Source organism: Monodon monoceros, unplaced genomic scaffold, assembly GCF_005190385.1.
Source record: "Monodon monoceros isolate NGI ecotype Baffin Bay Population unplaced genomic scaffold, NGI_Narwhal_1 Super_Scaffold_22, whole genome shotgun sequence".
Classification (NCBI taxonomy): Eukaryota; Metazoa; Chordata; class Mammalia; order Artiodactyla; family Monodontidae; genus Monodon; species Monodon monoceros.
Window position 1 is genome coordinate 21,577,419 of NW_021703779.1, and position 14,945 is coordinate 21,592,363.

Sequence of the window (14,945 nt, forward strand, 5' to 3'; positions counted from 1 at the left end):
TGACACAAACAGATGGAGAGATATTCCATGTTCTCAGATTGGAAGAATCAATATTGTGAAAATGACTATACTACCTAAAGCAATCTACAGATTCAGTGCAATCCCTATCAAATTACTAATGGCATTTTTGCAGAACTAGAACAAAAAATCTTAAAATTTGTATGGAGACATGAAAGGCGCTGAATAGGCAAAGCAGTCTCGAGAACGAAAAACGGAGCTGGAGGAATCAGGCTCACAGACTTCAGACTATACTACAAAGCTACAGTAATCAAGACAGCATGGTACTGGCAGAAATAGAAATATAGATCAATGGAACAGGATAGAAAGCCCAGAGACAAACGCACGCACCTACGGTCACCTTATTTTTGATAAGGAGACAAGCGTATACAATGCAGAAAAGACAGCCTCTTCAATAAGTGGTGCTGGGAAAACTAGACAGCTACATGTAAAAGAATGAAATCAGAACACTCCCTAACACCATACACAAAAATAAACTCAAAATGGATTAGAGACCTAAATGTAAGACGGGACACTATAAAACTCTTAGAGGAAAACATAGGAGGAACACTCTTTGACGAAAATCACAGCAAGATCTTTTTTGATCCACCTCCTAGAGTAATGGAAATAAAAACAAAAATAAACAAATGGGACCTAATGAAACTTAAAAGCTTTTGCAAAGCAAAGGAAACTACAAACAGGATGAAAAGACAACCCTCAGAATGGGAGAGAATATTTGGAAATGAATCAACAGACAAAGGATTAGTCTCCAAAATATATAAACAGCTCATGCAGCTCAATATTAAAAAAACAAACAACCCAATCAGAAAATGGGCAGAAGACCTAAATAGACATTTCTCCAAAGAAGATATCCAGATGGCCAAGAAGCACATGAAAAGCTGCCCAACATCACTAATTATTAGAGAAATGCAAATCAAAACTACAATGAGGTATCGCCTCACACCAGTTAGAATGGGCATTATCAGGAAATCTACAAACAACAAATGCTGGAGAGGGTGTGGAGAAAAGGGAACCCTCTTGCACTGTTGGTGGGCATGTGGATTGATACAGCCACTATGGAGAAGAGTATGGAGGTTCCTTAAAAAACTAAAAAGAGAATTACCATATGACCCAGCAATCCCACTACTGGGCATATACCCAAGGAAAACCATAATTCAAAAAGACACATGCACCCCAATGTTCACTGCAGCACTATTTACAATAGCCAGGTCATGGAAGCAACCTAAATGCCCGTCGACAGATGAACGGATAAAGAAGATGTGGTACATATATACAGTGGAATATTACTCAGCCATACAAAGGAACGAAATTGGGTCATTTGTAGAGACATGGTTGGATCTAGAGACTGTCATACAGAGTGAAGTAAGTCAGAGAGAGAAAACAAATATCATGTATTAACGCATATATGTGGAGCCTAGAAAAATGGTACAGATGAACCAGTTTGCAGGGCAGAAATAGAGACACAGATGTAGAGAACAAACATATGGACACCAAGGGGGAAAGTGGCGGGGGGCATGGTGGTGGTGGGGTGAATTGGGAGATTGGGATTGACATATATACACTAATATGTATAAAATAGATAACTAATAAGAACCTGCTGTATAAAAAATAAAATTTAAAAATTAAAAAAAAGAACATACATACAGAAACGTGCACATATCCTAAGTGTGCGACTTAGTGAACTTTCACAGGCTGAACACATATAGCATCAAGTACCCAACCACTGGCAGCATCCATCCTGTGCTCCTTCCACTATCCTGACTTCTAACATCATAGATTAGTTTGCCTACTTTTAAAATATTTAATAGAAATGGAATGGTGTAGTGTATATTCTTTCATGTCTGGCTTCTTTCATTCAATATTATGTTTGTGAAATTCATCCTTATTTTTGCAGGTGGTTGTAGGTTCTTCATTCTCATTGCTGGGTGACATTGTGTGACTATACTACGATTTATTTATTCTACTTCTGCTGGGCATTTGGGTAGTTTCCACTTTGGGGTTATTATGAAAAATGCTGCTAAGAACAACTTAATACTAGTCTTTGGTGGTCGTATGTACAACCTTCCTAGGAGTAGAAGTGCTGGGTCAAATATATTTATTTTGAATTTCTAAATTTACTACAAAGAGCTTAGACATCTGATCTGTTTCCACTCGTAGTGCCAAAGCAGAAAATGTAATATGGCAGAGCTAAATACAGCACTTCTCAAAGTGCATCCAAACACATCTTGCTTCTGAATCACCTGGGAGCTTGAGCAGGTGGTTCTCGGCTCATTTATGTGGGAGAACTGTGTGTAGTGGCAACAGAAGGCTTTAGAAGTCAGACAAACTGAAATTTAAATCCCAGCTTTATGAGTTAGTGTTTGATCTTTGGGGAATTACTTAATGCTTGGTTTTCTTATTTATAAGGTGGGGAATAGTCATTCTTATTTTACAGGTCTGCAGCCTGGTTAACCAAGATAACCCATAGAAAGCAGCCAGCACAGCGCCTAACACAGTGTGCATCATAAATAGTTGTTCCATTCCCTCATTTGCCGACGGAGGAAAATAAGTGAGTGAGACCTCTAGTCCTGAAGTCACTATAGAACAATGACCTCATAACTAAACCATCTGGAGGTATAACAGAATTTAGTATTATGTGACTGTGCCTACAATCTCAGGCCCACTAGAGATGAAGCACAGAAGCCCAGGAGTACCAGGAGCAAGCTTTTGACAACATTTGGTTGCCAATGGGCCATACACACCATTCATGATGCTCCTATTAACCTATTATCATTGTTGTTGTTCTTTTTCTTAAATGCCAGTTTAAATAGCCCTCAGCATCCTTTTACACTGACATCAGGTTCAGTGTGCATGACTTACAGAGTAGAAAACAAAAATCGCCAAGTCAAAAACTTTGTCAGGAAGGAGGAGATGATATGAAAATGAATCCACAGGCTAGCCCCGTACATTATTACACAGGTGCGCACTACCAGGGTTTGCTGGTTTCTTTTCTAATCACTGTATTTTCAAGTGTGTCTTCAAGACTGCTGAGTGCTAAACTGTCTCTTTATCCCCGAGCACGGTCAGCTTCCCCAGCCTCCCACACAACCTGGTTCATGCTGGGATAAAGAGGAAGGTAGGAATGTTAAAACAATAATGCTATGGTCTGAGGCCAGCACCACGTAATCAGATCCTAGCAAGGCAGAGGCTGTTACCTGGGAAATTATTGGAAGAAAATAGGCCTATTTTGCAATGACTTAGTTTTTTCTACCCTCCTTGCTTTCTCCTTTTCATCGTGCCTCCAGTGATCAGATGGAATAAACCTTTCTACATTTATTTCACTAAGGAGCACTGAGAAGCTTTGTATGGGCACCAGCAAAAGATGCAGGAGTTGCAGGACTATGGCCTGACCCACTGTTGGTCTTGAATCCCAAATATGATTCTTAGATGGGCAGCATCAGTTAAAAAAGGCCCCTGGAGTTCAACGCCATACTGCTATACCGCAAAGAGAACCCAGTATTTTGTTTTTACATCTTTATTGGAGTATAACTGCTTTACAGTGTTGTGCTAGTTTCTGCTGTACAACAAAGTGAATCAGCTATATGTACACATATATCCCCATATCCCCTCCCTCTTGAGCCTCCCTCCCACTCTCCCTATCCCACCCCTCTAGGTGGTCACAAAGCATCAAGCTGCTCTCTCTGTGCTATGAGGCTGCTTCCCACTAGCTATCTATTTTACATTTGGTACTGTACATATGTCCGTGCCACTCTCTCACTTCGTCCCAGCTTAACCTTCCCCCTCCCCTTATCCTCAAATCTATTCTCTACGTCTGCGTCTTTATTCCTGCCCTGCCCCTAGGTTCTTCAGAACCACTTTTTTTAGATTCCATATATATGTGTTAGCATACGGTATTTTTCTTTCTGACTTACTTCACTCTGTATGACAGACTGTAGGTCCATTCCACCTCACTACAAATAACCCAGTTTCGTTTCTTTTTATGGCTAATATTCCATTGTACATATGTGCCACATCTTCTTTATCCATTCATCTGTCGATGGACACTTAGGTTGCTTCCACGTCCTGGCTATTGTAAGTAGAGCTGCAATGAACATTGTGGTACATGTCTCCTTTGGAATTATGGTTTTCTCAGGGTATATGCCCAGTAGTGGGATTGCTGGATCATGTGGTAATTCTATTGTTAGTTTTTTTGTTGTTGTTGTTGTTTTTGCGGTACGCGGGCCTCTCACTGCTGTGGCCTCTCCCATTGTGGAGCAAGGCTCTGGACACACAGGCTCAGCGGCCACGGCTCAGGGGCCTAGCCGCTCCTCGGCATGTGGTATCTTCCTGGACCAGGGCACGAACCCATGTTCCCTGCATCGGCAGGCGGACTCTCAACCACTACACCATCAGGGAAGCCCTATTGTTAGTTTTTAAAGGAACCTCCATACTGTTCTCCATAGCGGCTGTATCAATTTGCATTCCCACCAACAGTGCAGGAGGGTTCCCTTTTCTCCACACCCTCTCCAGCACTTACTGTTTCTAGATATTTTGATGATGGTCATTCTGACTGGTGTGAGGTGATACGTCACTGTAGTTTTGATTTGCATTTCTCTAATGATTAGTGATGCTGAGCACCTTTTCATGTGGAAAACCCAGTATTTTGAACTTCAGTATTATTAAGTAGATAAATTGGGAGGCTACTGTTCACATTAAAAAGAGATTCAACACAGAAGCATATGAAGAATAAAGTGGGAGACAGCAAAAGTGGTTTGTACGACATTAATATAAAGTTCCAAAGTATTTTGTGAACATTTGTTATGCATATTTTGCTAGTGTGTCTTGCCATAAGATCATTCAACCTGTTTTTACTCTAAATGGATAAAACAAAGGGAGGTGAGGAGTGGGGTAGCCCTGAGTTTTGATACGAGCCTCAGGTCAAACAGAGCACACTGTGTTGAAGAACGTTCCGCGGCTATGGAAGCTAGAATCACGGTCTTGGAACTGGAAAAGTCTTGAAACTGGAACCATAGTGGGTCACATAATTGAGGTCCAGAGAGGAGAAGTGATTTGCTGAAGCTCACACGATAATTAATTCAATGGCAAAACTGATGTTGGAATGAGATTGTGGGTTCCAGCAAGCAGAGACTAAGCTGCAGCCTACTTGTCTTCCCAGCATCCAGCCCTTTCACTGTAGGTCAGTCCGGTTCCCCCTGGGGCTACAGATCTGGATCTGCCTTGATTTGGGGGTTGGTATGGAGCCCCAGAGGCCATAAAGGAACAGATCCATCTCTGCTCATCAATACCACATCTCTCATGAGGAATCACTCAGCCTTTCCACCTTCCCCTACTGCCTCTACCCCAGCCTGGAGGCCAGTGGAGAGGAAATACCTTGGGGTTGGACCCGACTTCCCAGGTTGTCCCATAATTACACTTCTGCACCTATCAGAACCAAGTCACTATGACTTTGCCTCCACCTTCACAGAGAAAACAGAGGCTATCAGATAAGGGAGGCTTTCGACTTTCTATACCCTTCCCCTTATAACCCAAAACATCCTTACCAGCTTCTTTGCCAAGACAGTGGGAGAGGTATCTCTTTACCAACGTGAAGCCAATTCTTCGTCTTGTGCACTGGATCCCAGCATCTCCAGTCTAAGGGTCATTCCCTTCATCAATTTTCCCCATCATTTTCACATTCTCCCACTGGCTCTGTCCCATTCATATTTAACTGCAAGTAGGTACCATCTTAAAAGAATGAGCCAACCAGAAGCTTTGACATCCTGGATGACGGAAGGAAAGAAGGCTAGAGGGAAGTATGGAAGTAAAAAAAGAAGAGGAGAGAAAGGCTAGCTTCTCTCAATCTTAAACCCTTATTTACCCACCTTTGGGTCCTATACACTCTAGATGCTTCTCCTCTCATTCAAGCTTCTACTTCCCCACCTCCTAAATGCTCTTCAACCTATCTGGTCTCTGTTTTCACCATTTCACTGAAACATCATGATTGACCTCTTCTTCCTAAATCCAAAGGAAACTTTCCCTTATTATCTCATGTGATCTCCCTGCTGCATTGGGTTCTATTGGATATTCCCTCCACGGAACTTACCCTGCCCTTGGTACCCCTGATCTCCCAGATATTTGAGATGTCTGTCCTCTTTTCATGACCCTTCCTCTATTGGCTCTTTAAATGGTGTTCGTCAGGGTTACATCCTGGAAAGATTCTGGGATAAAGTAGATTGATTTAACCAGATTTCATGTAGAGACAGACAGATATAAGGAGCCTTCTAATAGCTTTAATTACAGCCCTTCGATTTTACTCCTTCTAAGAACCTGATAGGATGGCTCAGGGTCAGTTATTTTCTAGAATTGCCCCCATAGTAGGATTATCCTGAGGGGCTCTTGCTAGTTAACCATTTCCATCCACTTCTTCCATCAGTCCAGAAACTGACTAATTTCGCTCCCATCGATTTCACTACCTCGATTCCAATTCCATCTCCTCCATGCTGATGTCTCCCAGATCAACATCTCCAGCTCAGAATTCTCTTCTGAGTTTCAAAACCAAACATTAACTAGACACCTTCAAATGGAAGTCCCCATGGTATCCCCAACATTAACTCTCACAAACTGCTATTCCCGGATGCTCCCACGTCAGGGGTGGCACCCACCCACTGCAGCCAGAAAACTGACTCGCCCTGTTACTGCCTGCCCTCAGGCTCAGTTACAAATCCTGGTGCATTTACCTCCTTTAAAGTCTCCCACATCCATCCAGTACTCTCCTTCTCCACTACCCCACCCCTAACTTCAAACTTATTAATTCTCATGTAGATTACTAAAAAAAAAGAACAGGAGAGCAGAGAAAGTGTAAAATATGAAGTAAAGGAAGGTGATTTTTTTTTTTTTAGTTCTGAGTAAATACATACACATGTGTGCTATGCAACATGAAATGTACTTATCACTGTGGCTTCTCAGAGCTCATCCTCCACAGGCCTGGGCAGGTGTCTGAGCTCCCTCTAAAGCCACATGTGGTTAGTGAGCACTTGAAATTGGCTAGTCTGAACTGAGATGTGTTGTAAGTGTAATAGACACACCAGATTTCAGACTTGGTATGAAGAATATAAAATACCTCATTAATCATTTTTATATTGATTACATGTGTAATGATAATATTTGAGATACATCAGATTAAATTAAATGTATTATTGAAAATAATTTCACCTTTTAGAAAAACGTTTTAAATTGTGGCTACTAGAAAATTTTAAATTACATTGTATTTCCACTGGACAGCGTTACTGTAGCAGCTGGAGTGTGCCACTCACAGCTGAGGGCTTAAGATCCCCTCAGAAATAGACTGATCCTTTCCATATCCAAAAATGTTTGGGGATCAGCAAGCTGCATCTTTTCTTCAAATGCAGGGACTTGTCTTAACTTGGGGATCAGGATAATGCGGTACTCCCTGCTGTGATGTACTTTTTTTTTTTTTTTTTTTTTTTGGCTGTGCCAGGTCTTAGTTGCGGGATCTTTCAGTTGCAGCATGCGGACTCCTAGTTGCAGCATGCATGATCAATGTGGGATCTAGTTCCCCGATCAGGGATCGAACCCGGTCCCCCTGCATTGGGAGCGCAGAGTCTTACCCAGTGGACCACCAGGGAAGTCCCCCTGCTGGGAGGTACTTCTGCTCAATGGATAAAATATAGTTTAAATGCTGTAGAAAGCCCAATATATTAAAGCCAAACTTATAAAAAAAAAAAAAAAAAAAGCTCTCTTAAGGGATTTCAGCATCCTGGCATGCTTCCACCTACCAAACCACTGCCTCCTGTTAAATGAAAACGATATTCAAGGGCAGGGGCTCTGGATTATTTCTTTTATTTCTCTCCACAGCACCTGGTGCCTTGCTGTGTGTGGAAGTTTCTAAGCAGCTGGCTAACTGTGGATCGTTGGTCAGGGGCTGAGGTTTCTCTCAGTTCCCTTCTAAAGCCCTGCGTCACTGAATACTTTAAATCCCCCTCACTGCCTGAATGAGGACACACCCTTTCCATTTCTGTATGCTCAAATGCCAAAATAAAACAAACAACAGACCTGTCTTCTTATATTTGATTTATATTAATACCCTCCATAAGGAGTTCAGCATTAAGCAAATTGGAGTAGGAGGTTTGGAGCGATAGTGAAAGAATAAACTTAAAAGAATGGGAGAAACGCATTCATTGATCCCATGCTCAATATGCCCGACTATTATCAATCTGCAAGAAATGGATGTTGCATTTGGAAAAAGACCAGCAGGAAGATGTCTAATAATAACCTTGGGCAGAATTCCAGTCGACCACAGTAAATGCCCAAGGAAGCTCATGGTTGTTTATTTTCACTGACGTAGCACAGTAAGTATCTCGCTTTTAAAATGCTATCTGAGTAGCTAAATAGATGGCGAGGCTACTAAAGGAAGCCAAGGATGTCTCTGGAAATCTGGTCATCTTTTTGAGCACTAGCGGGTGAGTGCCCTACCGCCCAACGAACGTAATGCACCTTCTGCAAGACAGCAGTCTCTTGGCACTGCTCCACTTTGAAGTCCAAAATGAACTCCTGCTAACGTAGCATATCGAACCAGCCCTTTTTCATTTCCAAGGCTCTATCATAAAACCTAGGCAATTTTCTATTTCTTTTCTAATTTCTTTATCAGTGTTATTTAATTCTATTTACTCTTTCTTATATTTTCTTCCAACAAAAAAAAAGGCAGGTGGAAGGCTTCTCTGGTGGCGCGGTGGTTGAGAGTCCGCCTGCCGATGCAGGGGACACGGGTTCGTGCCCCGGTCCGGGAAGATCCCACATGCCGCGGATCGGCTGGGCCCGTGAGCCATGGCTGCTGAGCCTGCGCGTCCGGAGCGTGTGCTCCGCAACGGAAGAGGCCACCACAGTGAGAGGCCCGCGTACCGCAAAAAAAAAAAAAAAGGCAGGTGGAAAACCTACAAGTATACCTTCCAGAAAATTTCCCCCTTGAACATGATTCCATTGTATCCTCAATATCCTTATCAATTTGCTACTTACAAGGGTCTAAAGTATAGATTGCTTTAAAGTCCTGTGTATTTAGATATGCCAGCTTCCCACTCCCTTTCCTTAAAGGGCTATGCCAGGCTCTGTATTAGACACCGGGGATACGGTGAGGACAAGACAGGTTTCTACTCAACATCGCGCTGGCAAACGTGGACTCGCTGTCAAGGAGTTCACCACTCTCTCCTTTCTGCCCCCACTGCACCTGGTATCACAACCCTTTGCAGGCTGTGTCCTTCTCAACCTGTATGAAAGCAATCTGTTTGTGTGCCAGTCTCTTCTAGAATCTCTGGATCACAAAGTACCACAGGGCTCAGAGCTCAGCACGTAGTAGGTACTCGATCACTGTGGGCAGAGCTAACCCGGATCACAATAAACAGCCTTCACTGTAAATAATATATAGACAAATGCATGTAGACAGGGACACTTGTACACACCTTCTCAAGTGCCAGGCTAAATCAAGAGCATGGTTTATTAAAAAAGGGCATTTTACACGATTGCTGAGATTTAAATAAAATTCGTATTTACAGAGGGTGACATTCAGTGACATAAAGTCACGTTCTGGGACTTGCAGTAAAGCTTTATGTCCCTTTATTTACCCAGAAATGTCCTTTTCCACATCTCTAGGTAAAGTTAGAGTGAGTTTGGGGAACCAGTGTGTGCCTCGGCTAATACAATCACAACCACTCTGGTAAATGCTACTCTTTTTTTAAGATAATGTTTTGTTATTGAGTCCTGTTTCCTCTAAACTTTATGAATCCAAGTTTGGTTACACGTGGGGGAAGGAGCCTGTCCTCTGGAGGGGAATCTCTCAAGTCTTCCATGCACTTTCCAAAGTTAGTTAAGCAACAGAGCAGCCACGCTCTGAGGGCCCCACGATTGACTTGGGGCAATATGTTTGGGTACTGGGAGAAACAGAATTTATATAATTTGAAATATGAAGATATTAGCAAAGCTAAAGATCAACAGAAACTACTAAATAAACATCAAAAGAAATCCTAATATTTTCACTTGCCACTCTCTTCATCAACAAACTATGTTACCAGGTAGTTAATATGTGCCTGTGTTATTAAGTGTAAATCTAAATTTAGAATAAAACCCCACAATGACCCAATTTTGCTGATAAGAGAAAAGGTGCTTCAAAAAACTTAGTAGTGGTTTATAAAGTGGTTGCAGCCCCTATTTAAACAGTGCCAATTTTCAACAGACCACAATAATGATGGACAACATGGGAAACTTTTATAAAAGGTAGATCAAAGCAATCACTTTAACAGTTCAAATTCTGTACATCCTTCACACACTCACACACACACACACACACACACACACACACACACGCACACATTTTAAGCCAGAACTGCCAAAAAGATGGAAAAAGAATGTATCTCACTTAAAGGTGTGTTGCAGGAGAAAGGTCTTCCACTTTGCAGGTATAGAGCTCTGTGTTCAAATCCCAGCTCTACAGCCCTTCAAAGCAATGTGGCTTTGGAGAAGTCGCTTACCCTCTCTGAACCTCAGTTTCCTCATTTCTAAACTGGCAGGGAGGTGGAGGTGTAACACTGCTAGCTTTGTATGGTTCCTGGGAGTTAACCTCCAGGATGAGCTGTCACAAGTGGAAGTAGAAAGTACTTGAACTTCCTTCCTTCCCTTGATTTCCTCTGCCCACCCTCTCAGGCAGAAGCAACCAAGGATCAGAATAGCTAAAAGGCAAAAAGGGAAGGAAAAGAAGTAGGCACCGGAGACTGAAATGATACACAAACAGGAACCAGATGCCGCCTTCTCCCCTGCCCTTGACCTGTCAGGAAGTTGTGTGACGCAAATCTGAACACTGAGTTTAACTTTAAAAAATATATTCTGGGTGATGGACTTCCCTGGTGGCACAGTGGTTAAGAATCTACCTGCTAATGCAGGGGACACAGGTTCGAGCCCTGGTCTGGGAAGATCCCACATGCTGCAGAGCAACTAACTCTGTGTGCCACAACTACTGAGCCTGCACTCTAGAGCCAGCGAGCCACAACTACTGAGCCTGCGTGCCACAACTAATGAATCCTGCATGCCTAGAGCCCGTGTTCTTCAACAAGAGAAGCACCCGCTCGCCGCAACTAGAGAAAGCCCGTGCGCAGAAACAAAGACCCAATGCAGCCAAAAATAAATAAATAAATTTATTTAAAAACATATATATATATTCTGGGTGATCTCATAACAAGCTTTTAATGGTCAGTTTGTTGTTGTTGTTGTTGTTTTGCAGTGCTTAACCAAGAGTTGTTTAGTGGGGCTTCCCTGGTGGCGCAGTGGTTGAGAGTCCGCCTGCCGATGTAGGGGACACGGGTTCGTGCGCCGGTCCGGGAAGATCCCACGTGCCGCGGAGCGGCTGGGCCCGTGAGCCATGGCCGCTGAGCCTGCGCGTCCGGAGCCTGTGCTCCGCAACGGGAGAGGCCACAACAGTGAGAGGCCCGCAAGAGCTGTTTAGTGGCTCAAAGGAACCCCTTGGTAACAAACTTATGGGGATGGTTTGTATCCCATCAGAAACAGGTACTACATTGTGTATGTTGTTCAGCAAGCGGCTTAAGCGCTGGGGAGCAGTTAATATCAAACTTCCCTAAGAAAATATATCTTTAAAAATAGAAACACACTGAACAAAAGCCCTAGGTGCTCTAATGTAACTTTCTTGGTTTTCATGTTTTACAAAATTGTCCTAAGTCTCCCTTTGAACCCTTATTAACCCTTATGAAGAAATAACAGTTACATGATGGACTGGCCTTGAAATCTGTGAGCCCTCATTTTGGGAGTTCACAGAAAATGCTACATCACAAAATCCTTCTTTAAAAAAACCTCTTCCCAGGGTCAAACTCCACAGCCAATCAAAATATTGCACCTTTTAACTCGAGGGAAATCGCTAGAGAGAGAGTAGCTCTAAGTAGTATGTCGCTTGGATTTGAGGGTCCAAAGAGAGGTCTCCCCAAGTTCCCGAAGACTTCAGGCCACGGAAAATCCACCACCCATTTGGTGTTTTTGATTCCTTGAGGATACACGTTGAGGTGTTTGAGAACCACCTTCCACATTTACTTAAGGAATCATGACCAGTGGTGGAGAAGCTGATGAAATTTGGGATACCAGTAACTGAGATGCAAGGAAGCTCTGAGTGCCCGTTTCCACACTTTCATTATGAAAGGCATGCAGCCCCTTTCCAAGTAAATGTAGCTGCTCCAGGTTCCCACCACCTGAAGAGAAACCCTCACAGCACGCTCCGGAAATGTTTACAATTCATTTCAGATGCACATTATTTCTAAACACATCCCCGAGGAACCCTTTTACTTATTTATTTTGAAATTTTCAAACGAATGGGGAAGTTTGGCTTCCATGTCGTTTTCATTTTTCAAAAACTGACATTAGGCACCAAAATTAGTTGAGGACAGAATCATTCCTTACCTAAAATTTAGAACTTAACAACGGACTCGTCTCAAGCTTTGTGAAGAGAATGCCATTTTTAAATTGTACCACAGGATCTGTATCTTTAGATGAGAATACACCTAAAAGATAAAAGCCCATCCCCTCCTCCCAAGGCACAAAAACACAGCATAGCCCAAGCAGCCCGTTTCCTACCCAGCCAATACAATAATGCTTTGTAAGCTGAGAGCAGCGCTCGGTTACAGAAGCTAAGTATAAACAGCTGAGAAGGATTAGGCGGTAGCTCTATTCTCATTTACATGAAAATCCTCTAAGCATCGCTTTCCTCGGTGGCTGCGGGCGCATAAAAGAGTTCCTCGCTGAAACTCTTTTGTGCCATAGCCACGCAAACATTTGCATCCTTTGTCTTTACTTACCAGTCGAGGCTGTGGGCATGTGTGCTCGATTTCCTCCATGGTTTCTGAGGGAGGCTCATTGGAAAGGGATTTTGGGATACCTGTTTCTGACTCAGCATCAGTGGTAAGTACTGGCATGGCCAGTGAATGCTGCCTCCAGTTCTACACCCTCTGAGAGTCTCCTCCTAGGCAGAGAATGTTTTCTTTGTCACGTATTTTTCTCTTCCCCACCCATCCCCCTTCTTCGTCCCTTCTTTCTGTCTTCCCAGGGGGAAGTAAAGAGGTTATCCTCCACCCCCACCACTTTCCTTCTCCAAGAACCCAAGAGGCAAGGCCTCAGTTTATCACTATAACAACCAGACAGCACAGGAGCTGCGGGTGCGGGATACAGTACCTCATTTGCATGGAGCGCGCTGGTTGGCTACTGTCGTAATAGTACCACTCCGCCGGAGAGCGGCCGGGCCCCATTGGCTGGCGGGCCGTGCCCTGGGGGCCCGAACTTGCTGCTTTTGTTTCTCCTGTTTAGTTCAGTTGCAAAGGTCCATTCTGGGCTAGGGACCCCGGCTGCACTACCCAGATAAGAAAAAACCGCGTCCTGACATGCCCAGGACGCCTCGAGACAGAGCATAGCAGACCTCCACTAAAAAAGACCAAGTCCCTGACATGTTTGCTGTGCTGTAGTCAGAATTTTGCCAAATAGGAGTCACCCTGAAGACAAAACCACTTTTGAGCCCAAACTCCCTGTGCCCACAATTGCCACCTGGCCTCGGAGGGCCTCTCACGGCATTCATTGAGAGCACCTGAGTGTTCACCCCCTTGACTGCAACAAGAGCAATGGCAGATCCTCTGAGGCCTGGTGTAGCCCTGGCGCTTACCCCTGGGGCTTCCCTGAGAGGAACTTCGAAGGAGGTAGATTGCCTTCGAAAACCTGCCTCCCACCTCTGACTGCCCTCCCCAATTACTTCCTCCCTCGGCCATTCCTCCTCCTCCCCAGCTATTCTGAGTTTCCTCAGTGAGGTCTTGCTGTTGTCTGCGCTTCCATACACTGTTCCTTATGCTGGTCTATTATTCCTGTGCTCCCATTTCCTAAGCACCCTGCTCTCAGCCAAATGCTCATGGCAATCACAGAAACATCACAGATGGGGTATTAAAGATGATGTGCCTTAATGTCTAAATCGTCCAGGAATAACCACCATTTATAAGAGGGCGTTCTGGAGACACACACCCAAAGAAAAGAACTCACAAAGGTATTCGTTCTAGTGAAATATCACACTTTAAATAACATTAATAAAAATCACGGCTTGGGAATTCCCTGGCAGTCCATAGTTAGGACTCCACGCTCTCACTACTGAGGGTCCGGGTTCCATCCCTGGTTGGGGAACTAAAATCCCACAAGCCACGCGTCTTGGCCAAAAAAAAAAAATCATGGTAATTGCTAGCATTTATTAAGCACAGGCACAGTGCTAGGTACTTTACCTAGATATTGTTTAATCTTCATAACAACCCAAAGAGGTCAATCTTATCATTATCCCCATTTACAGGTGAGAAAAATTGAAATTTACAGTAATTGCTCAGGGCCTCAAACTCATAAGCAGTGGAGCTGGGATTGGAAGGATGCGGGCTTGGCGGGGCAGGGGGGATGCAGCAGGTGTAGTGACAGAAAAAACATCTAGGTAGAAATCCTCTTAAGACAAGTCCCTGGGCTTCTAAGTCTTTTATTTTAATCTATAGCAGTGGTTTTCATCCAAGTATGCTCCAGGACCAGCCACACCAACATCAGCGTCACCCGAGAACTTGCTGGAAATGTAAATTATTCATCCCTCAAGACCTGGCTCAGTAGGTCTGGGATAGGGCCGGAATTTGCATTTCTTTTTTTAAAAAATAAATTTACTTATTTATTTTTGGCTGTACATGATCTGTTGGAAAGAACCTCACCCCCTAACCCCCACTGTGTTCTGGGCCACCGAGCTTGGTTCCTAATTGGTCCTCTAATTCCCTCTCTAGAATGGGATGCTCACCTGTTCCTATTTAGCAGCGTCCTGATGGCTAGTGGGGTCGTTGCAAACCCCTCTTGCCCAAGAGCCTAGACTGTGCCCTTATCCCCCACCT

The 14,945-nt window shown here is 43.6% G+C and overlaps 1 protein-coding gene across 2 annotated transcripts in view; it reads right to left on the reverse strand.

Annotated features, from left to right (window-relative positions):
* The window catches only part of PCYT1B (phosphate cytidylyltransferase 1, choline, beta), a 127,012-nt gene extending 113,817 nt beyond the window's left edge, over nucleotides 1-13,195 (reverse strand). Inside the window, exon 1 of one of the 2 annotated variants that reach the window (XM_029241331.1) lies at nucleotides 12,858-13,195. In XM_029241331.1, coding sequence (XP_029097164.1) covers nucleotides 12,858-12,974 — 117 coding nt within the window. In that variant the 5' untranslated portion in view covers nucleotides 12,975-13,195. The remainder of the gene's footprint in view (nucleotides 1-12,857) is intronic. The other variant, XM_029241333.1, reaches the window with a different exon arrangement.
* Between the last annotated feature and the right edge of the window lie 1,750 nt (nucleotides 13,196-14,945).